Raw genomic sequence first — 24,105 nt, 5'->3', positions numbered from 1 at the left:
CATTACATCATGTACTTCACAATGATGTGTTTATGGTCCTATTGTAGGATCATTTCAATGTACAACACACAGACTGCTGCTGCAATGGGTAGGATATATCTGATATACAAGTTAGTTCTGTTGATGATACAGTAGCAGGAATTAACAGGAGCTCACACACAAATGCTAAACGTTAAAGGGAAACAGTACAGGTCCTGCCACCTTCTAGGTTGCCTCAGGAAATATAACAGTGGTTAAGGGACACTTTACAATCCTAACTTCCTTGTGCAAGTTCTGCCACATTGTAGGTTGGCTATAGAAACAAAACAGAGGCTAAGGGACACTTTACAATCCTAAGTTCCCTGTGCAAATTCTGCCACATTCTAGGTTGGCTATATAGAAACAAAACAGAGGTTAAGGGACACTTTACAATCCTAAGTTCCTTGCGTGAGTTCGTCCACATTCCATGTTGATGTCAGAAGTACTGGATATGATCACAAAGAGGGCAGTTCTTATTACAGTCAAAGCTGGGAGATCCATTATTTGTTAGCTTAATACCAGAAGAAAGCTACAGGTCTCATTAAGCTTTATCTAATCCAATAAATGACAATTAAATTACATCATTTAGTCAACAAAACATTAATGTGGACATACTCCTGGCAGCATTAATCAGTAATTATCATTTACGACTAACATTCATGATGCAAAGAAGTGGCGACTGTCTTGTAGTTTTAATCATGGTCACTATAGGCTACATCAAGCTTTTGAAAATTTACCAGCTTTCATTCAAGTCCACATTTGTAAATTTCTGATGACAAAAAACAAATTTTCACAAAAATGGAACTGTTAAAGGATAAAAGTTATTAGCCTCACTTGAAGGTCCTTTTGAAAACATTAACTCCATGAAACCTGATGTCCAACTCAAAAAAAATTGCCATGAAAGAAATTTATAACGTCTTGGTCTTGTGGGGAATGGGTAATTACAATATCAATAAGAATCAATCAGATATTACTCTAAACATTCAATCAACTACTACTAGTGACGTAAGAAGTAACAGAACCTCATACGACTAAGTAATTACTTGTGCCATACACAGTTACGAATCCTATCTGTTATGTCTAATTAAATCTACAAAACGTGATTTTTATAGCTTTTTAGCAAGCTTTGTGGTTGGCATCTCCTGCAATAATTCATGATTTACTTTAATGGCTGCCGTAAATCATTCTGTCAGCTGGTCTTCATGATTAGCACAGAGCAGCTACTAAGATGTATCCACGTCAGCTGTCTATATAGGAAATGGGCAGCTACTAAGATGGGATAGCTACTAAGATGGGACAGCTACTAAGATGGGGCAGCTACTAAGATGGGACAGCTACTAGGATGAGGCAGCTACTAAAATGGGACAGCTACTAAAATGTATCCACTTCAGCTGTGTATATAGGAAACAGGCAGCTACTAAGATGGGTAAGCTACTAAGATGGGACAGCTACTAAGATGGGACAGCTACTAAGATGGGACAGCTACTAAGATGGGACAGCTACTAAGATGGGACAGCTACAAAGATGGGGCAGCTACTACGATGTATGCACTTCAGCTGTCTATATAGGAAATGGGCAGCTACTAAGATGGTGCAGCTACTAAGATGGTGCAGCTACTAAGATGGGGCAGCTACTAAGATGGGGCAGCTACTAAGATGGGGCAGCTACTAAGATGGGACAGCTACTAACTACTCACACGCAATATGGCGCCGGTCAATGGTGACGTGTTCGCTCAAGCTCCGAAAGTTCTAATGATTTTTCTCCTTCTACTAACATCTGTGAACTGTTTACTGTTACGATACTCAAGGGAGGAACTGCTTCTTCCATCTGCTGTCAAACTTTATAATAACCTGTCAATTATTATTTGCACATATTATTCTATTATTCTATTTTTCTATTTCTATTCTAAGGAGCTTGAGGAATGTTTTAATTTTTGATGTGTAATTTTATTGCTCATTGATTGAATAAAGAATCTATCTATCTATCTAAGATGGGGCAGCTACTAAGATGGGACAGCTACTAAGATGGGGCAGCTAAGATGGGGCAGCTACTAAGATGGGGCAGCTACTAAGCTGGGGCAGCAACTAAGATGGGGCAGCTACTAAGATGGGGCAGCTACTAAGATGGGGCAGCTACTAAGATGGGGCAGCTACTAAGATGGGGCAGCTACTAAGATGGGGCAGCTACTAAGATGGGGCAGCTACTAAGATGGGGCAGCAACTAAGATGGGGCAGCTACTAAGATGGGGCAGCTACTAAGATGGGGCAGCTACTAAGATGGGGCAGCTACTAAGATGGGGCAGCTACTAAGATGGGGCAGCAACTAAGATGGGACAGCTACTAAGATGGGGCAGCTACTATAAGATGGGGCAGCTACTAAGATGGGGCAGCAACTAAGATGGGGCAGCAACTAAGATGGAACAGCTACTAAGATGGGGCAGCTACTACGATGGGACAGCTACTTTCAGTGCTCTGTGTCGCAAAGCGAAAGGAAAACGATTTTGTAAACACTGTCCCCATAAAGCAGGAGTGCTTAACTTGTTTGGAGACATGTAAGTCAGAAATATGTAATTATGAGTGGAAAACAAAACTACAATCATATCCAGCAGATGGAGCACTGTTTAATAATCCTCCAATTCCAAACATAAAACCTTTTGAAGTGTAAATCTGAAACACAATACCTCTTGTCATTCACCTGTAGATATTGTACATAGGATATACATGTATGAAGAAACAACAACTACTATACATTTTACTGTATTCCAAACAAGCCTTGCAGAGAAACGTACAATCTTTCTCAGATTTTCAGTTATATACCTTATTTTATTCCCATGAGCATTCATATTCTGCCAATTCACAGTAAATGTCAGAAACTCCTCTAGGCTGCCTAATTTCTTCTGAGGCTACACCTCCATAGCTCAAACAAACAGTGTGACCCTGATCAGTTAACTGTTCCCTCCAGAACTTTTCCAAGGTATCCCAAGAAAGTAATTCCTCACGCTATCTACAAAAAGTCATAGATTAATCTTGAAATAAAACCCTCCTCTGCAAGAAAAATATTAAATCAAAATCCGGCATTGAAAGATTCTCCAGATGAAACACTGAGTCTACGAACCCTTAGAGGCACCGCAGGAATTTTCGACTTCTGCCCCATTCACAATTTAATTTTCGAGTCTGACTGTAACTTGCGAAAAATACAAAAATGTGGATGGACCACAATTGATTTAATCATCAAGCTTGTCATATTAATTCAAGTGCTGAAGTACCTTAGGCAAACTAACAGAATCAACAGTTCACCTGTCTCTCACGTATATGCTACTATATCTCTTGCTTTGTGACAATTTTAGGCGCTGTTTCATCATAAAAGTGATTTCAGGAGTTTCCCCTCTGCATTACTGTATACCTAATTTCATCAGAATGAGTACATAGACTTACTTTTCCTTTTACCAAAAGAACTCCTTCAGAGAATTTTTAAAATTTTTGATTTGTCAGAAAATAACCATTTTAGACAAGTTGAAAAGAAGCATTTGAATTGGAAAGCATCAATTTGATGTACATTTGTCACCACTAATGTGAAACACTTGATTTTAAAACTTATTATTACACAGCATTGTATGCATGGTGATGTTGAATAATGCAAACACAAAAACAATAAAAAAAAAAACTTAAGGAGAACTTGAAACAAGTTTGTCAATTCTCAATTTTGTACGTAGCATCTCAAGTTAAAGACATCCTGTCTATCACAACATGTATAGGTCTGTTTCAGACTAGTTTGTGTGTTACTGTATAAAGTCACCAATGAGATGTATATGAAGTTAATATATAGAAGCAAGACATGTACAAGATCTGTTTTAGTATTTGGTCACAGTCATAGTTAGTTTCACTACTGTGACATAACATTATAGGAACTAGGGCAACATGTCTACCTTTACTACAACTGAGTTCAAACCTCTGCGGTCCCATTCTGCCACTAGCAGTTCTCATGTGCCAGGAATACATACTGCACTATCACATATTAACATTAAGGGCAAGAGCAGCTGGTATATGGTTGTTAATGAGGGGACCACTTACTGTTATATGGCTGTTAAAGAGGAGACCACTTACTGCCAGTATATAGCTGTGAAAGAGGGGACAACTTCCTGCTGTTATATGGCTGTTAAAGAGGAGACCACTTACTGCTGGAATGTAGCTGTGAAAGAGGGGACCACTTACTGCTGGTATATATGGCTATGAATGAGGGGACCACTTAATACTGCTGGTAAATGGCTGTTAATGAGGGGAACACTTACTGCTGGTATATGGCTGTTAATAGGGGGACCACTTACTGCTGGTATATGGCTGTTAACAGGGGGTCCACTTACTGCTGGTATATGGCTGTTGATGAGGGACCACTTACTGCTGGTATATGGCTGTTGATGAGGGACCACTTAATACTGCTGGTATATGGCTGTTAATAGGGGGTCCACTTACTGCTGGTATATGGCTGTTGATGAGGGACCACTTAATACTGCTGGTATATGGCTGTTGATGAGGGACCACTTAATACTGCTGGTATATGGCTGTTCATGAGGGGACGACTTACTGCCATAGCTGATGAATTATGTCATCAGGTTACATCTAGGTGCTCTCTGTTATGATAATCAACAGTCAATAACTATATGCAGTTCACCAACTATAGCAGAAGATGGTACAACACTATACAGACAATGTGTATCACCAGTGCTATGCTTGTATAACAGACCATGTTGAAAGGAATTTGGTTTTTAGGCTGCATCAGCTAATAGTGAAAAGGCTTTATAGATTATAGTAATGTTAGGGATGTATAAATTTGTCACATTTCTCTGATTAATGATATTAAAATATTGTCATGTATGGCCGCTCATGATACAGAGCAACTTGATTTTAGAAACTCAAACAATTCCTGGTTAGATTAATGTCAAATACTATGTCTACAAGATAGTATACTGCACAGAAACTCAAACAATTCCTGGTTAGCATAATGTCAGACACTATGTCTGCAAGATAGTATACTGCACAGAAACTCAAACAATTCCTGGTTTTATTAATGTCAGACACTATGTCTACAAGATAGTATACTGCACAGAAACTCAGTTTCTGGTTTGATTAATGTCAAATACTATGTCTACAAGATAGTATACTGCACAGAAACTCAAACAATTCCTGGTTTTATTAATGTCAGACACTATGTCTACAAGATAGTATACTGCACAGAAACTCAGACAATTTCTGGTTAGAATAATTTCAAATACTATGTCTGCAAGAAAGTATACTGCACAGAAACTCAAACAATTCCTGGTTTTATTAATATCAGACACTATGTCTACAAGATAGTATACTGCACAGAAACTCAGACAATTTCTGGTTTGATTAATGTCAAATACAATGTCTACAAGATAGTATACTGCACAGAAACTCAGACAATTTCTGGTTAGAATAATTTCAAATACTATGTCTGCAAGATAGTATACTGCACAGAAACTCAAACAATTCCTGGTTTGATTAATGTCAAATACTATGTCTACAAGATAGTATACTGCACAGAAACTCAGACAATTTCTGGTTAGAATAATTTCAAATACTATGTCTGCAAGATAGTATACTGCACAGAAACTCAAACAATTCCTGGTTTTATTAATGTCAGACACTATGTCTACAAGATAGTATACTGCACAGAAACTCAACAACTCCTGGTTTGACTAATGTCAAATACTATATCTACAAGATAGTATACTGCATTTTCCATCTTCAGTCTACAACTGCAGTCTACAATTGCATTGTGACCTTACTAACCCCTTATTACTAACCCCTTTAACCTGGGTCACGGCCTACATCCTCTTCTATTTACCACTGACAAGGAAAAGATGAGTGAAGAAAATTCCCTAACTTTGTGAATGATGTTAAAACATGCTTTTTTTTTCTTTCTCTTTTGTGAAGAGGGTCTGACCATATTATAGTAATCAAGTGTTCATAAATAAACCTAACTACCTTCATACATACATAGAACAAACTATAAGCTACAGTCTACAGTTCACATCGACCTAAGTCATGTTTACATAGTAGTATCAAACACAGCAGGATTATTCAATGGATGAAATACTACATTAGTTGTGAGGAGACTAGGTAAGAAATGCAGCAGAGGAAAATGTTTCCATGGCAGCAACATCTATCAGTAGAACATTCTGATGTTCATAATATCTTGACCTTTCTCAGTGGATCATAATTTTGGGATTTGCAACATTAAAAATCCAAATCATACGACATACTTCCCTGTGAACAGATCCATTCTTCAACTCTATGGTTTATGATTTCTGTTAAAAGCATCAAAATCACATCTAATTGTTAGGTAATGTTTTTTTAATGATTCACCTTATGGCTACCAATATAGAAGCAACATGTGTTTTGTACCTAGTACATGAAATTAAAGCCGATGGTTTAAAATAATGAATAACATGAACATGAAAAAGTTTGGCAAATGATGATAAAACTACGGATGCAAGATCCTTTAAATAAAACATTCACAAACACATGAAGCCTTAAGGGTTAAGGTAAAAATGAAGAGTGTTGCCATGTGTTGGTTGGTTCATGACTAACTTTTCACTCTCAACAATTGTCTCCGATCAAACACCAATTTATTTGCCACATCTGACGGTGGTACTGTCAGTCAGATGGATTTGCTATATTTGAATGAATAACGAACGATGAAGGGTTATAACTCAATATTCACAACCCAATGAAACAAATGTAATGTTTGAAAAGACTGATAAATTACGTTAAAAAGATGTTGAAGGCTATACTATACACAGATGAAGTAAAAGTAGATGAACAAAACTTAACCAGAAAATAATTTTTACGAGTACAACAAATTATGCAGAACTAAACAATTTTATTATTTCTCAATGTATTCTTTTATTAACAAGCTGAAGATGTATTTCATATAGCAAAGTCTGTAAGAAACAAATTCAATGTCCTAGTTAAAAAATAAGAAATAATTTAAGTGTCAGCTTAACATTTTTCCTCTTTTTGGTATTACAAACAGGTAAGGATTTGAGTGGGTGGGGGGGGGGGAGGAAAGGGGGAGAGTGGACTGTAACCTAGATGCTTTACAGAGCATTTTTCCCTTATTTCCCCTCAACAATGAGTTGCTGTGTTTACCAAGTAATTTCTTACATTCTTCCACTATATGCTACTACAATTTTGTAAACAAATCATTTTAGAAATATCTATCCAATTGTTTGGAGATGTGACTTAGAAAACCTCTCTGTTAGATACAAATATTTTTGCACCTAGAGAGTTACCTGCTGATTAATTGTCAAGTTGTCATTTTGTTTCTTCGTAGCCGTTGGCTATTGGTTAAATGCAGCAATGCAACTACTGAAAACCTCCAGTCCGTCAGACCGTAAATTGAATTAAGAGTTAAAGAGAAGAATGACTCTATAAACCTCAGCTGCTCATTGGAAGTAGCCACAGGCAACGTAAATGTCAGATGGACGGCTGCTGAATGCAATTACCATCAGTTTTGATTGGATGAGCTAAACCATGTTGTCAACCTTATGCAAATTGTTTGTTTTTAATTTCCCCTTAATTGTCTGTTTTTGCTTTGCACCTTTAGTTAACCTATGAACGATTATTTTTCCTTGAGTTTTTCCACTGAAGTGACTTTTTTGTGAAATCTATTTCTACAAATTATTTCCTGGTGTTCAGAACAAATACTTTTTGAGTACAAGGTCTTGCTGTTATTTAAGAGGCAGACTTGACTAGATGTAACAATTGCATCCTCATCCTTGACAAAGCTTCTCCTCCTAACTTGATGGATATTGTAAACCTGGAAATACAAATGAGTAGACACAACTAACGTCGAATTACTTTGGAATCTGCAGACGAATACATTAACAAGTTGTCTGTTGATATCAACCAGCATTTGATTAAAGTTATCATGTAAATATTAGCTATGACATACCATCTCAATCCTGCCCAGTTGATAATATATTAAAGGTTATATAAGAGCTAGACAAAACTTCAGCCCACCAGAGAAATATGTTAAGATTAAGTATATATTTAAATTCCATCACTATACTGTATTATCTCTTGAGTCAGACTGCACACATGTATATATCATGTTTTCTCTTTGTAACCAGCTGATCTAAGGTATAATATTATGCAAATGGCTAGCAATATTTTAATGTTGGGAAATGGCAACAGTTCAACAATAATAAACTGGAATATAGGTCTTCTACATTTTTGTTGGTTTTTAAGATATTCAATGTCTTGAATGATACTTTACGACAAATTGATTATGAAATCAGCTTTGCTCTCATTGACACATTTGTTGTTCTTGACCAATTAGCATGTTAATCGTTTGTTTTATAAAACTGCTAATAAACTATGTCAAAACTAAAAATTAAAAACTTGTTTTAACCCACACTGATAGAAATTGTGTTTAGTGACCTATTACATGTCTAATTCCAGACTGGTAGGATTATAACTTTGTGTTACTCTAAATAAGCCATGTAATAATATCCACACACATAGATGGATAGGCTACTTTGTGTTAATCTGATTAAGTCATGTAATAATATCCACACACAGATGGATACGCTACTTTGTGTTAATCTGATTAAGTCATGTAATAATATCCACACACATAGATGGATAGGCTACTTTGTGTTACTCTGAATAAGTCATGATATAATATCCACACACATAGATGGATAGGCTACTTTGTGTTACTCTGAATAAGTCATGTAATAATATCAACACACATAGATGGATACGCTACTTTGTGTTTAATACTCTGAATAAACCATGTAATAATATCAACACACATAGATGGATACGCTACTTTGTGTTAATCTGAATAAGTCATGTAATAATATCCACACACATAGATGGATAGGCTACTTTGTGTTACTCTGAATAAGTCATGTAATAATATCCACACACATAGATGGATACGCTACTTTGTGTTTAATACTCTGAATAAACCATGTAATAATATCAACACACATATATGGATACGCTACTTTGTGTTAATCTGAATAAGTCATGTAATAATATCCACACACATAGATGGATAGGCTACTTTGTGTTACTCTGAATAAGTCATGATATAATATCCACACACATAGATGGATAGGCTACTTTGTGTTACTCTGAATAAGTCATGTAATAATATCCACACACATAGATGGATACGCTACTTTGTGTTAATCTGAATAAACCATGTAATGTATCTATGTTCCAGTCTAAAGACAGGTTTCTACTGCAATGTATCTATGTTCCAGTCTACAGACATGTTTCTGCTGCAATGTATCTATGTTCCAGTTTACAGACATGTTTCTGCTGCAATGTATCTATGTTCCAGTCTACAGACATGTTTCTGCTGAAATGTATCTATGTTCCAGTCTACAGACAGGTTTCTGTTGCAATGTATCTATGCTCCAGTCTACAAACAGGTTTCTGCTGCAATATATCTATCCTAAGTATCATTTCAGAGAATAAAGAAGTAACATGGTAAAATACTTCTTTGTATTTATACCTATTTTGATTCAACAGTTCCTCTCTGCCTAAGGGATTAATAGGCCTCGGTGACGCCTTACAAATTCAATTTTCTCCTACCGATTCCAGGGTAATAAGTTAACATTTGGAATAGTTAGCCATGAAAGAAAACTGGTTGGTTCCCCTGGCTCTGTATCAGATGCCCTAGCGTCCTCTTTATAAGTAACCTTGAGGTGCTATATAACCTTTCAAGTTTGATTGGGTTAACCCTCAAAATTTCAACGAAATTTGAGCTTTTGAATCTTGATTTTGTGGCTTTGAATATTTTGCATTAACAGATACTGAGAAATTAATTAGCATACCTTGGTTTTCTTTCTCCTAAAGAATACTTTTATGGAGGTGGACTTCAAGAGAATAAATCAATAAAACCACAGAGTTTTCTGAGCGCTGACAAAAGTAGGACTGCAGGTGAAGGATCAAAAAGAAACTGAGGTAGCCGGACTACCGGACTACTTACAAAGAATCAATACAGTGTGTCCATTACACTGACACAGTATGACTAACTGACATGGACTGGCTTCAGGCTTTTTCAAATGATACAGTTGATATGGTCAAGCTGGTGACCAAACTAGACCTAACAACTTTATTTACATAAACTTGGTTTGTTTTACCTAGTTGGCACGAATATTCAATAGATCTGAAACAGTCTATAAATAGTGATGGTCATAAAGTAATTTGAGGTAATGATTTCCACTTCCACTTTGGTACAATTGGACATATCTCTCTATGGTACAGTTGGACATATCCCTCACTGGTACAATTGGACATATCCCTCACTGGTACAATTGGAAATATCCCTCTCTGGTACAATTGGACATATCCCTCTCTGGTACAATTGGACATGTATCCCTCTCTGGTACAATTGGACATATCCCTCTCTGGTACAATTGGACATGTATCCCTCTCTGGTACAATTGGACATATCCCTCTCTGGTACAATTGGACATGTATCCCTCTCTGGTACAATTGGACATACCCCTCTCTGGTACAATTGGACATACCCCTCTCTGGTACAATTGGACATATCCCTCTCTGGTACAATTGGACATATCCCTCTCTGGTACAATTGGACATATCCCTCTCTGGTACAATTGGAATGTCTAATATTTTACTTCTGTCATCAAGGCATGTCATAAATTGCCTACTCTTTAAAATGCAGAACATGAAAAGAGCATGCAATCTATATAGGGACACGTATGTTGGAAACTTCCACGAATAGCCAGAGCTTTATAAAGACCATTTGTTACCACAGACAAGTATGCTAGATTTGGAATGAGAAGGAGAGAGTCCTTAAATCAGAAGTCAGGATAATTACTGTAGAGTGACCAATAGTACCAGTTTAGGAAGTTGAGTAGATAGGAAAGTGCGATTGGAGAGAAGAGACAGGAATGCCAAGGTACATATATTGATCAAGGCTTGTAGTTGTTCACATGCAACAAATTTATATTTATCTATTAATTGCTCTTATCATCCTTTGTATGACTCCAGCCAATGTCTTTGGTTGATATTGGCTGTTTGTGGTATAACTTGCTAGGGGATCTACTAATTTATATGTTCTTCACTTGATTCTATCCATAGCTCCATCTTAACTATCTGTTTCCAGGTCAGTGTGCAGATGTTCATTACTTATACAGATCATCGTAATTCTCAGGACTCCAAAACTTTCCTGGTTTGGATGACTGCAAAGGCTGCAATACTTACCTGCCTACACTCTTCTGTTGCACTTCCCCATCTACCTAGTCAATATTTAACTAAACCCACTGACCCACTTCCAGAACAACGACCACTCTGCTGTTGCACCTCCCCATCTACCTAGTCAATATTTAACTAAACCCACTGACCCACTTCCAGAACAACGACCACTCTGCTGTTGCACTTCCCCATCTACTTAGTCAATATTTAACTAAACCCACTGACCCACTTCCAGAACAACGACCACTCTGCTGTTGCACTTCCCCATCTACCTAGTCAATATTTAACTAAACCCACTGACCCACTTCCAGAACAACGACCACTCGGCTGTTGCACTTCCCCATCTACTTAGTCAATATTTAACTAAACCCACTGACCCACTTCCAGAACAACGACCACTCTGCTGTTGCACCTCCCCATCTACCTAGTCAATATTTAACTATTGTAAACCCACTGACCCACTTCCAGAACAACGACCACTCTGCTGTTGCACCTCCCCATCTACCTAGTCAATATTTAACTAAACCCACTGACCCACCTCCAGAACAACCACCACTCTTCTGTTGCACTTCCCCATCTACCTAGTCAATATTTAACTAAACCCACTGACCCACTTCCAGAACAACGACCACTCTTCTGTTGCACTTCCCCATCTACCTAGTCAATATTTAACTAAACCCACTGACCCACTTCCAGAACAAGGACCACTCTTCTGTTGCACTTCCCCATCTACCTAGTCAATATTTAACTAAACCCACTGACCCACTTCCAGAACAACGACCACTCTTCTGTTGCACTTCCCCATCTACCTAGTCAATATTTAACTAAACCCACTGACCCACTTCCAGAACAACGACCACTCTTCTGTTGCACTTCCCCATCTACCTAGTCAATATTTAACTATTGTAAACCCACTGACCCACTTCCAGAACAACGACCACTCTTCTGTTGCACTTCCCCATCTACCTAGTCAATATTTAACTAAACCCACTGACCCACTTCCAGAACAACGACCACTCTTCTGTTGCACTTCCCCATCTACCTAGTCAATATTTAACTAAACCCACTGACCCACTTCCAGAACAACGACCACTCTTCTGTTGCACTTCCCCATCTACCTAGTCAATATTTAACTAAACCCACTGACCCACTTCCAGAACAACGACCACTCTTCTGTTGCACTTCCCCATCTACCTAGTCAATATTTAACTAAACCCACTGACCCACTTCCAGAACAACGACCACTCTTCTGTTGCACTTCCCCATCTACATAGTAAATATTTAACTATTGTAAACCCACTGACCCACTTCCAGAACAACGACCACTCTTCTGTTGCACTTCCCCATCTACCTAGTCAATATTTAACTATTGTAAACCCACTGACCCACTTCCAGAACAACGACCACTCTTCTGTTGCACTTCCCCATCTACCTAGTCAATATTTAACTAAACCCACTGACCCACTTCCAGAACAACGACCACTCTTCTTCCAAAAAGGAGAGGAACATAAAAATGACAGAGAGACGATTCATTTTTGTTTGTTTAGCAGAGCTATATATGTTAAAATCTGCAAGACATAAAAGCAACACAAAATACATGAGAATAATATTACAAGTTTAGGAGTAGTAACTTCTTTGTAATTAAATCTTTTCTTTGTCTTAAGATTAACAAGTGACATGAAAAAGACAAATATTGACAATTAATTCACCAAATTCATGAAATACTGGATAAAGATCTTCCCAGAAACAGGGCAGGGAGAAATTTATAAATTATTCTAAATTTTCATGAATAACATTGATCTGTTGTGATTTAGATCACTGAAGTACAGTAATACAGAATAGTAGCAAAGTGCACTTCACTTTCACTTCATTTCAAATGCACAACAATTTAATCAATATTTTGATGTTCACATTATCCAAAATCGAGAACCAAGCAGATAAAAACCAACCAAAATACTTCCAGACACAGCCAGGTATGTAACCAGATTTTCAACTGTCAGGAGAGGAGGGATAAGGGAGAACGGGATAGAGAAAGGTCTCAGTCAATTATAGTTGACTGACGTACAATTTTCAACAGACAGCTATCTCTGTCGGCTTTTAAGGTCAGTTCAATCTCAATACATTGCTAAAATTGTCCCAATTTGTTTCTAATTATTGGCCAAATCTCTGATGATGCCCTCACCCATCGTTAGTTACGGGACACCCCTCCCTAGTTATTGGACACCCCTCCCTAGTTACAGGACACCTTCCTTAGTTATGGGACACCACTACCTAGTTACAAAACACCCCTCCTTAGTTACAGGACACCCCTCCCTGGTAATAGGACACCCTCCCTTGTTACAGGACACTGCTCCCTAGTTACAGGACACCCTCCTTAGTGACAGGACACCCCTCCCTACTTACAGGACATCCCTCCCTAGCTATAGACACCCCTCCCTAGTTACAGGACACCCCTCCCTAGTTACAGGACACCCCTCCCTTGTTATAGGACACCACTTCCTTGTTACAGGACACTGCTCCCTAGTTACAGGACACCCTCCTTAGTTATAGGACATCCCTCCCTAGGTACAGGACATCCCTCCATAGTCACAGGACACCCTCCCTTGTTACAGGACACTGCTCCCTAGTTACAGGACACCCTCCTTAGGTTACAGGACATCCCTCTCTAGTTACAGGATAAACATATTATCTACCAAGTGTGATGCTCATAAAATGACTGATAATATTACCATTATGGGGAAAAGCTGAAACCAAACTGCTCAGTTTCAGATGTTACAAACATATCATGTCTTTCATTGTCCTGAAAGTTCTTCCTTTAACCTCAACGTTTTCAGTCTCAACATTGCACATACAGTCCTTTACTTTAAGAACATCCCTTCCTGAATGTCACATAATCTAATTTGTTAATATTTTACAACATTTAAGATAAAATAGTTCCATAAATCAATGTCACTGTATATATATATACACACAGAAATGCATTTTTTTTTATTTGCTTAAAATTATGTAAAAATAGTTCTTTCGAGTATTCTTAAGTAAACCTCTACAGAAAATAGACAAATGTTCTAAAAAAGAACAAAGAGCAGTCTATCACACACATTAAAGATATCATGAACACAAAATCTGATTTGTAATGTAGCTTAAAGCCTCACACTAAGTTTATTGGAGCTATTTCAACATGAATACTGACTTTATAATCTCTATACTTTAAAATAATTATTTCCTTAACACATCATAGAACTTTGTATTTACCTTCTAGCAGAGACTATGTTAATTTGCATAAACATATACAAACTTTGAACTAGTAATACTTTTCCTGTTTATAAAAGACAACGAACACATATTAAAATAAATGATGACATCAAGATTCAAGGCCAGTTTCATAACACTAAGCAGCTAATTAGATAGTCAACTCAAAAACAATAAGCTGCAATTAATCTTTGATCAAACCGTCATCTTGTAGATGATTGTCACTTTTACTGTAATCATACTACCCCCTGATCATGTTTTACACTTTACGGTTTCACTTTACGGTGACGAGATTTAATTAGCTTTGTTTTATTCATTGTTCAGTAAGCTCAACATGACCTGCTTCTGCTTGCTATCTACAATTCCAAAAAGTAACAGAAACTGGCAGCCTGAATAAGAAAGAATCTTGTAAGTTTGATGTTAACATGCAGCTCTATATCCATCTTGATCACCCAACCAAGCAGATAATGTTTTTTCTTCATTAACTATAGGAGTGATTACATCCTCCTCCATACTAAATATAAACTTTATATGTACAAGTTGTTCGGCCTCTTTCTTTTAAAGGCCATCAATTAACGGGCAAATAAATTCTGATTAATATCAGCCACAATAAAAAAATAACCAGAATTTTTACCCTACTTACTTAATATGAAAGCTTCAGAGAAAGGTGTTGACTTTCACATCACTGTATGTAATTGTCTACCACACTTATTTTGTAATTTGTAATGTTAATTTTATGCAACTAGAGCATACTCCTTGGATTCATACATCTATTATACCAGTGTTTAATTTACTATGAATGCAAAGTCTAGCATAGTATCCTCTAGCTGAGCTAATGAAAGTCTAACATATTGGACACATTTACTGAAATTAGATGAAATTAGTGTCATGTTACTCATTATAACACTAATACCCAAATCCAAACATAAGTGTAGTTAACCTGCTCAATGTTACTAATAGCACAATGCTATTCAAATTAAGTCACTTTACTCTGTGAGCTAATGGTTAAGATATTGCACATATATATATATATATATATATATATATATATATATATATATATATATATATATATATATATATATATATATATATATATATATATAATATATATATATATATATATATCAAAGACAGTATAATGGCAATAACTCATCAAACAATCACTTAAATTGATTGTTTGTTTCTAAACAGAAAATGTTCTGACAGAAATTGAGCAGCTGATGATGATAGCTATATAAGCTAAAAGGAAAATACACAAATAATACAGTTTTTTGGTATGATGCCAGTCCACAATATGTTACATATATGGCAGACAGGGTAGAATTTACTGTTAACATCAGTTAGAGGGTCATATATATCTGAAAGGTAACAGTTAAAGCAGCAGACTATAAGACATCACACAAATCAACTGGTTGTGTTTCTATGACAACAAACCATGCCTATACTGTAGTAGTGACATACATAATGATATAGTTAGCATTGATGGTGAAACAACAACTCCTTCTGAAAGTATTACTGTTAACATCAGTTAGAGGGTAATATGGTAACAGTTAGAGCAGCAGACTATAAGACATAACACAAATCAACTGGTTGTGTTTCTATGACAACAAACCATGCCTATACTGTAGTAGTGACGTACATAATGATATAGTTAGCATTGATGGTGAAACAACAACTCCTTCTGAAAGTATTACTGTTAACATCAGTTAGAGGGTAATATGGTAACAGTTAGAGCAGCAGACTATAAGACATCACACATATCAACTGGTTGTGTTTCTATGACAACAAACCATGCCTATACTGTAGTAGTGACATACAAAGTGCCGCTCCTCATTCATAATGGTATAGTTAGCATTGATGGTGAACCAACAGCTCCTTCTGAAATTACACAAAGTAACTTGTGCATACATCTGCTATTAGCATATTGTACCTATTTGATAAGTGCTGGTCTTACCTCTGAATGGTTATAACATTTTGGTGTTCAGTATACTAGTGCAATTGTACTGAAGATTAGTTGCACGTCCAAAGATTTTCATACAAATGCGACCATCTGAGCTATCATTAAACAAAAAGTTTAAACGATTGATTCACTTTTAAATATTGACATTTAATGATGAAGACAAGTAGATAACTTTACATGGTATTTCAGTATGTATGTGGTTTGTGAAACAAGTAACTTGACTATTTCACTGCTCCACATGAAAACAAAATTGTTTGTAGACTAAGAGTTAAGAATTACATAAATTACAAATATAGACACAGTAGGTGAGATTGAAAAATCACAAGTAAAGTTAAAAATAAACTAAAAATGACTGAGATTTCTACTAAAGCCTCCATCAATGGCTATGCATGCCAGCAGAATTAAGTGGTTAGAAGAGATGAATAACACACACAACAAGTCTACACTTAATTTATTTATCACAACAACAACAAATTGTCTGCAAATAAAGTGACTTATTAGAATAAATGCTGACAATACAGTTTCAAAACTAGCGTTTGTATGACTGGTACGACCAATACTTTCACACTAATGACACTATGAGACCACACACAAAATATCAGCCAATGACTTAAGACCCAGAATGGGATTGAAAGTATCCATTGAAACACCAAATATTCTTGTCAATGGATACATTCACACTTAGTTTCTGTCAGGGATAACAACAAGTTTTTACAACTCCCTAGAGTTTGGTAATCCTACCTGTTTACGAACCAAACGATGCCTCTCTTAACAGGAATTAAGAGGCACTGGGAAGTGAAAAGATCGATGAAATGGTATTTTCTTTAATTTAATACTGCTTGGCGGGCGGTTATCTCAGGTAATTCACCAAAACTAAAGTGGGTGGTTCATAAAAGAATCAGAATTTATTCTTCACTTGAAAAAGTTTTCTAAGATATGAATCTCCCAATTAAAATCTGAGTTTGATCTATCTATCTATCTACTGTGAATTCAAAACAAAATCAGTCTGCATTTTCCTGTATTCATCCCAATCTTCAACAGTTTTTTTTTCCAAATAGTTATTTTCAAAAGGACCTCACACTCCAATTGTCTCCCACTATTGTTGACGATTATATTTCACATCTAAATGTAAGATACCCTGAAGGTACTGGCGACGTAGGAATTGTGAAAATTAAAATTTGGGGGCAACATGAAAGAACTTCAAATTTAGGCTCTCCTAAGCAACTTTAACACCTGCATGTTTAGACGGTTTAAAAGAACAAACTGGTTCATATTCCTGACAATGTTTACCATTATGGAATTTGCATTTACGCACTTCGCGTATTGCAATGTAAATGTATGTAAGTGTTGTATATGCCATAGTTCTTAATCAATGAAAAGGAGAAAGGAATAGTCTTAAATTAAGAGTTAAATGTTTTAACCAAATATCAGAGATTACTTATATTATCATCACAAATATATATTTTTTCAAGAAGAGGTGCAAATTTACGTTAATAAAATCTGTAATTTCTTTTCTTCTAAAACAATGATGTCAACACATCCCAAATGCTGATGATGATTAAGTTACTTCATATAATAATATAATTTAATAATATAGTTTACTTGCAAATAATGCTATTAAATTAAAGAAACCTGCAACGGCAGAACACATTTCTTTCCATTGTTTGTTATGTGTTTTAAGGTTTTCTAAGTGAATTAAAAGTTGTTTTTTTTATATGAATCTATAATTTTATATACTAACAAGTCACAAAACAGCAACATTTGACAACATTACTGATATAAATACTCAGGTGTGCTAATTTACAGGCAAGCATCATATTACACATCTGCAAAATATAATAAGACATTTTAAGTGATTCCTTTACATATCCCAAATTATATATAACTATATATTTTCATATCTACACTTAAAAAACCATTTTTTTTTTAATTCCTTGCTATCATTTGTAATGTTCATCATCTAGCTGAAAAAGTAAACAACTACCAAATGAAGAAATGAGATGAGATTTCAATTTGAAATTAAGGGACATTTAAGTAAAAATATACAGTGCATTAAAGTGGTATATTGCAACTTAATTTCCATAGCATTCCAAGGCTGGTTACCTCATTGCCAAATTTCATTATGTTTATTGTCATTTCTGGAGATGCTAAAAGTGAAGTTTTAACAGTGATAACTTTTTGCAGGTCAAAATCTAACCACACTACAACTTTCCTGTCATTTTATCTCTTTTTCTGCTAATTTTATAGTTAATTGTTTTATTTTTTCTTTGCAAACAAAACAAACATTTTTGCTTTTAGTTTATACTGAATAATGACTGTTGAATGTCTGTAGTCAATTAAACACACATGCAACTAGACAAGATTAGTGTCATGCTTTTCTAAAATACTTCATATTTGATCATATATATATTTTAATGTCTTGTAAGTGAGAAAATGCAAGATCCCATCTAAAGTTCCTTTATTATTTAATGATTTTTCTACACAGTTCCCAATAACATCTGAAACTCCTGCACTTCTGTCCCTTGGCTTTAAATCATCTTTAAGATTAACTCTTACCAGATTTTGCAAGTCACAATTTCTTCCGATACTTTGGTGCAAGTGTCCCACTGTTCTTGTCCTATGGTACTAGTCATGGTTATAATAACATATAAATGCCACATGTCTTCACACCACTTTCTATGTTACACTACTTTCCAAATAGTCAAGGTTACATGAAATTCCAATTTAAAGCAGTTACTGAATAACTAATCACAAAGATTCTTCATACTTTGAAATCCCACTAAATTCTGTCGACCTCATATCCAGCTGTTTCATACCAGAGTACTGGCAGCCATTTCCACGGCGTAAGTTCTCTGTTCCCGGGGCGTACCGGACCGAACTTCGTGAAGTGCATAAGCGGATGCTGGAGGTCTTATCTGCACCATTCTGTGCACTGGCCTTTGGTTTCCAGAAGGAACGAAAAAAATTCAGCAAATTTTGACGAAAATTGACACCAATCATGGTATAAACCACTGGATTGATGACACTGTGTGAGTACATGAGAAACCAGCTGATCACATAGGCAACTGTGTGTTTCTCCTCAGTCTCTTTTAAGCCAGATACGTAGAATTGGACGATGAAAAATGGTAAGAAACAGACAATAAACACAACCACAATGCATATCACCAAAAAGGTGATTCTACGGCTAGCTCTTCTTGAGGTGCTACTCATTTCTTTGAGAGGGTTCCGTATCAAATTCCACAAGATCAACAGATAACAACCACAAATAATGACCAAAGGAATACAAAAGTCAAGCAGAAGGGTGTAAATTGTGAACCAAGCCCCATTATTACCGGAGTGGTCTGTTGTACCTTCATCCACAGGCTGAACTCCAGCAGTGCAATAGCATCGGGTTACAGTAACATTGTTACCTACGGGGAACTCCATGCAGAAATGTCGCGAGAATAACCAGACAGGAAGAGTAGCTACTATGGCCGTGGCCCATACCACGATGGAAATGATCCTACCGTGCGTCAAAGTCCTAAAACGCATGGATTTGATTGGCTGACAAAAGGCCAAGTAACGATCCAGGCTCATGACCACCAGAAAGAAGACCACGGTGAACTGGGTCATGGTGTCGTAAGGAATTAAGATACGACAGAGAAGCTCACCAAAGATCCATTGGCTTGCCAACTGGTAACCCAAAAATGGAAAAGTGATCATGAAGAAAAGATCAGCGAGAGCGAGATTTAAGATGAAAGTATTTGCTAGAGATTTGACTTTGGTCCATAGCATGATGTGCAGAATAATGAGACCATTAAACACCAAACCAAGAATGCAGATTACACCAACAATGAATGGTGTTACTTTTATCAAAATTTCTACTACAGAAGTCTCTGCTGAGGTGTCACCAGCCATCCCTGGATATGTTGACAACCAACCCTGTGTGTATCCCTCGGTAGTCATCTTGATAATCTTTAATTTTCACAAGGAAAGATGCAAAGGAGACAAATGTACTCTCTTGTAAATTCTTATGTTCAGTTGAAAAAAGGCACTTTCTCAGCAACGGTTATAGTTTGCACACAGCTTTCCTCAATCCTCAAGACTAAAACAGCTCCTCTAATGAAATAGTTTTTAGTTTGTCAAACAAAATCATTTCTATTTTCCTCCCTTGAATGATGTAAGTAAATTTAACTTGTTTAGATGGACATTTACAATAAATTATCATTAGTTGGTTAGCATACAACAGAAATATTTGACACAATTAGAGGTTACATCTCCAATCTGAAATGTTAAATAGTGAAGAGTCCCCTGAAGGATCTTAAATAGTGAAGTGTCCACTGAAGAATTTTAACATCAAAGCAGGCATAAATCAAACATTCATGTCAAAATTAATCAATTCCTCTTGGCAAATCTGCAAAAACCTACACATGTTCAACTCCTGGAAAATCAATTGTCTGGAAAAAACGGATAATTCTTCACCAATGTACTCTTAAGAATGAATTGATTTGTCCTCATTCACTTAGAGCATGCAGAGAAAGAAGTCTTTGATAGCAATCTCTCAACAAAATATGTCGGAAAGTTTACGGCATCAAAAAGAATGGTACTTTGTCACCATTAGAACCCAAAGTCCAGTGAATGAATGCTTTTTGCAGCACGTATTTAGAAAATGATGGAGAAAATATTACCTCAATTATAGCACCACTTGATTTCTAATGTTTGCTCTGGAATGTTACTGACATAGATGCAAATCTATTGACGTAAAATCAATCCATCCAGAGGATGGATGATGAAGAGATGGTTTTTCCTCGTCGTAGAAACTCAGACAAATATACAGTGCTCACATTATCAATATAATGCAAGGTAGTCAAGGAACACAAAATTAAGAGTGTAAACCACTTCCACCAGGAATTCAATTAAACTATGTGATGGGATAAAAAGGTTGTCAAATAAAACGTATATTCCCAACTAAATACTAGAAAACAAAATTTCAATTAAACAATTCCTTGTGATCAGCCGATATATATCCAGCTGATTTGAAATGCTACATGTAGGAATATCTGCAGTTTGCTTTCTTTCTATCCTTTTTCTGTTTTGTTTTTTTCCTTTCTGAGTTTGCTTTCAATGCTTGAAGCCGATGATAAGTTGAAAATATTTGATATTAAGCCAAACTCTTAAAGCAAATCACCAACAAACTTGTCAGGTTTGCTGCAAGTCTATCAACTCTGCAATTGCTTGTACCACTCCCAAAGCCGTTCTGATCTCACCTCTGCCAAGTTCGACCAGAATGCCGGCTAGTAAAGTGATTGGTAGTTGCAAGTTACCGACGCACACGACGCTGCCTAATCAGCCAATCATGTACTTCAGGGGTTTTCCCATTAGGAAGCAGGGAAGAAAGTTGCTTAATGAAATAGTCTACTGCTGAAGGGAAGTTTATGGAACAGAATATAAAATACTCCTCTACGGTAGCTAAATCTGGGAGAGCTTTAAAGGATAATGTAATTCAGTATTCAAGGAAAATCTACTTCAAAGATGTCTTGAGATTACCTTGTTTCTTAATAAACAGTGTCAGATCTGCAAATATTGGACAACCGTGCAGCTTAGAGATTCTTCAACTTTAAAGACCAGAAAATCAAATTTTAACATCTTTTTTGTTTTTTCTTGGCATGTAATTTTTTAATTTTGTGTACAGCAAAACTTTGTATACTATATATCCTTTTCATACCAAGGAATTTAAAGACTTGAATACATGTGAGATGAGTGAGAGACTGGAGACAGGTGAGAGAGACTGGAGACAGATGAGAGAGACTGGAGACAGGTGAGAGACTGGAGGCAGGTAAAAGAGACTGGAGAAAGGTGAGAGAGACTGGAGGCAGGTGAGACAGGCTAGAGACAGGTGAGAGAGACTGGAGACAGGTGAGAGACGAGACAGGTGAGAGAGACTGGAGACAGGTGAGAGACGAGACAGGTAAGAGAGACTGGAGACAGGTGAGAGGGATGAAACAGGTAAGAGAGACTGGAGGCAGGTGAGAGAGACTGGAGACAGGTGAGAGAGACTGGAGACAGTTGAGACAGGCTAGAGACAGGTGAGAGACTGGAGACAGGTGAGAGACAAGACAGGTGAGAGAAACTGGAGACAGGTGAGAGACGAGACAGGTAAGAGAGACTGGAGACAGGTGAGAGACGAGACAGGTAAGAGAGACTGGAGACAGGTGAGAAAGACTGGAGACAGGTGAGAGACGAGACAGGTGAGAGAGACTGGAGACAGGTGAGAGAGACTGGAGACAGGTGAGACAGGCTAGAGACAGGTGAGAGACTGGAGACAGGTGAGAGACAAGACAGGTGAGAGAGACTGGAGACAGGTTAGAAAGACTGGAGACAGGTACGAGAGACTGGAGACAGGTGAGACAGGCTAGAGACAGGTGAGAGCCTGGAGACAGGTGAGAGACAAGACAGGTAAGAGAGACTGGAGACAGGTGAGAGACAAGACAGGTGAGAGAGACTGGAGACAGGTGAGAGACGAGACAGGTAAGAGAGACTGGAGACAGGTGAGAAAGACTGGAGACAGGTGAGAGACTGGAGGCAGGTGAGAGAGACTGGAGACAGGTGAGAGAGGCTAGAGACAGGTAAGGGTGGCTAGAGACAGGTGAGAGACTGGAGACAGGTGAGAGAGACTGGAGACAGGTGATAGAGGCTAGAGACAAGTAAGGGTGGCTAGAGACAGGTGAGAGACTGGAGACAGGTGAGAAAGACTGGAGACAGGTGAGAGACTGGAGGCAGGTGAGAGAGACTGGAGACAGGTGAGAGAGGCTAGAGACAGGTAAGGGTGGCTAGAGACAGGTGAGAGACTGGAGACAGGTGAGAGAGACTGGAGACAGGTGAGAGAGGCTAGAGACAGGTAAGGGTGGCTAGAGACAGGTGAGAGGGTGGCTAGAGACAGGTGAGAGACTGGAGACAGGTGAGAGAGACTGGAGACAGGTGAGAGAGGCTAGAGACAGGTAAGGGTGGCTAGAGACAGGTGAGAGACTGGAGACAGGTGAGAGAGACTGGAGACAGGTGATAGGGGCTAGAGACAAGTAAGGGTGGCTAGAGACAGGTGAGAGACTGGAGACAGGTGAGAAAGACTGGAGACAGGTGAGAGACGAGACAGGTGAGGGAGACAGGTGAGAGACTGGAGACAGGTGAGAGAGACTGGAGACAGGTGATAGAGGCTAGAGACAAGTAAGGGTGGCCAGAGACAGGTGAGAGACTGGAGACAGGTGAGAGAGACTGGAGACAGATAAGAGAGAGGGGAAGAAAATTCCTAGATGTTTCAATAAACAGATGTAAAACACTAGATGTTATTAATAATATGTCTCTATTCATATGCAGTGTGTTGAATGTATTTACTGAGTCAGGTATGAATTTCATAAGGATGTATCCTTCATATATGTATGACAACAGTGTGTTGTATACTAAGTATAGCATACTGTATCTATCCAACATACAAAAGGATCTGCTTCTTACATATGCTCACAATATATATAGTTCTCTCCCTCAGTTTATGCTATGCTGTATAGTGTCTATTTCATTTTTCACATTCACATTCAATAATTGCTAACAAATGTTATGGTTATTTCACAATATATT

At 37.3% G+C, this 24,105-nt stretch overlaps 2 protein-coding genes across 9 annotated transcripts in view; both read right to left on the bottom strand.

Annotated features, from left to right (window-relative positions):
* The window catches only part of LOC139964608 (uncharacterized), a 159,327-nt gene that overhangs the window by 61,623 nt on the left and 73,599 nt on the right, over window positions 1–24,105 (bottom strand). The window lies entirely within an intron of this gene.
* Window positions 15,647–22,197, bottom strand: LOC139964904 (somatostatin receptor type 2-like). The gene has a single exon (XM_071966960.1). It carries the CDS (start codon window positions 20,440–20,442, stop codon window positions 19,246–19,248), a length of 1,197 nt encoding a protein of 398 aa, XP_071823061.1. The 5' UTR covers window positions 20,443–22,197; the 3' UTR covers window positions 15,647–19,245.

This window comes from Apostichopus japonicus, chromosome 23 (genome assembly GCF_037975245.1).
Source record: "Apostichopus japonicus isolate 1M-3 chromosome 23, ASM3797524v1, whole genome shotgun sequence".
Lineage (NCBI taxonomy): Eukaryota > Metazoa > Echinodermata > Holothuroidea > Aspidochirotida > Stichopodidae > Apostichopus > Apostichopus japonicus.
This window is presented reverse-complemented; position numbering and strand designations above follow the sequence as displayed.

Bases quoted from the DNA above. Each gene is read 5' to 3' on its own strand.
- LOC139964904 (XM_071966960.1), bottom strand. From the start codon at position 20,442: ATGACTACCGAGGGATACACACAGGGTTGGTTGTCAACATATCCAGGG.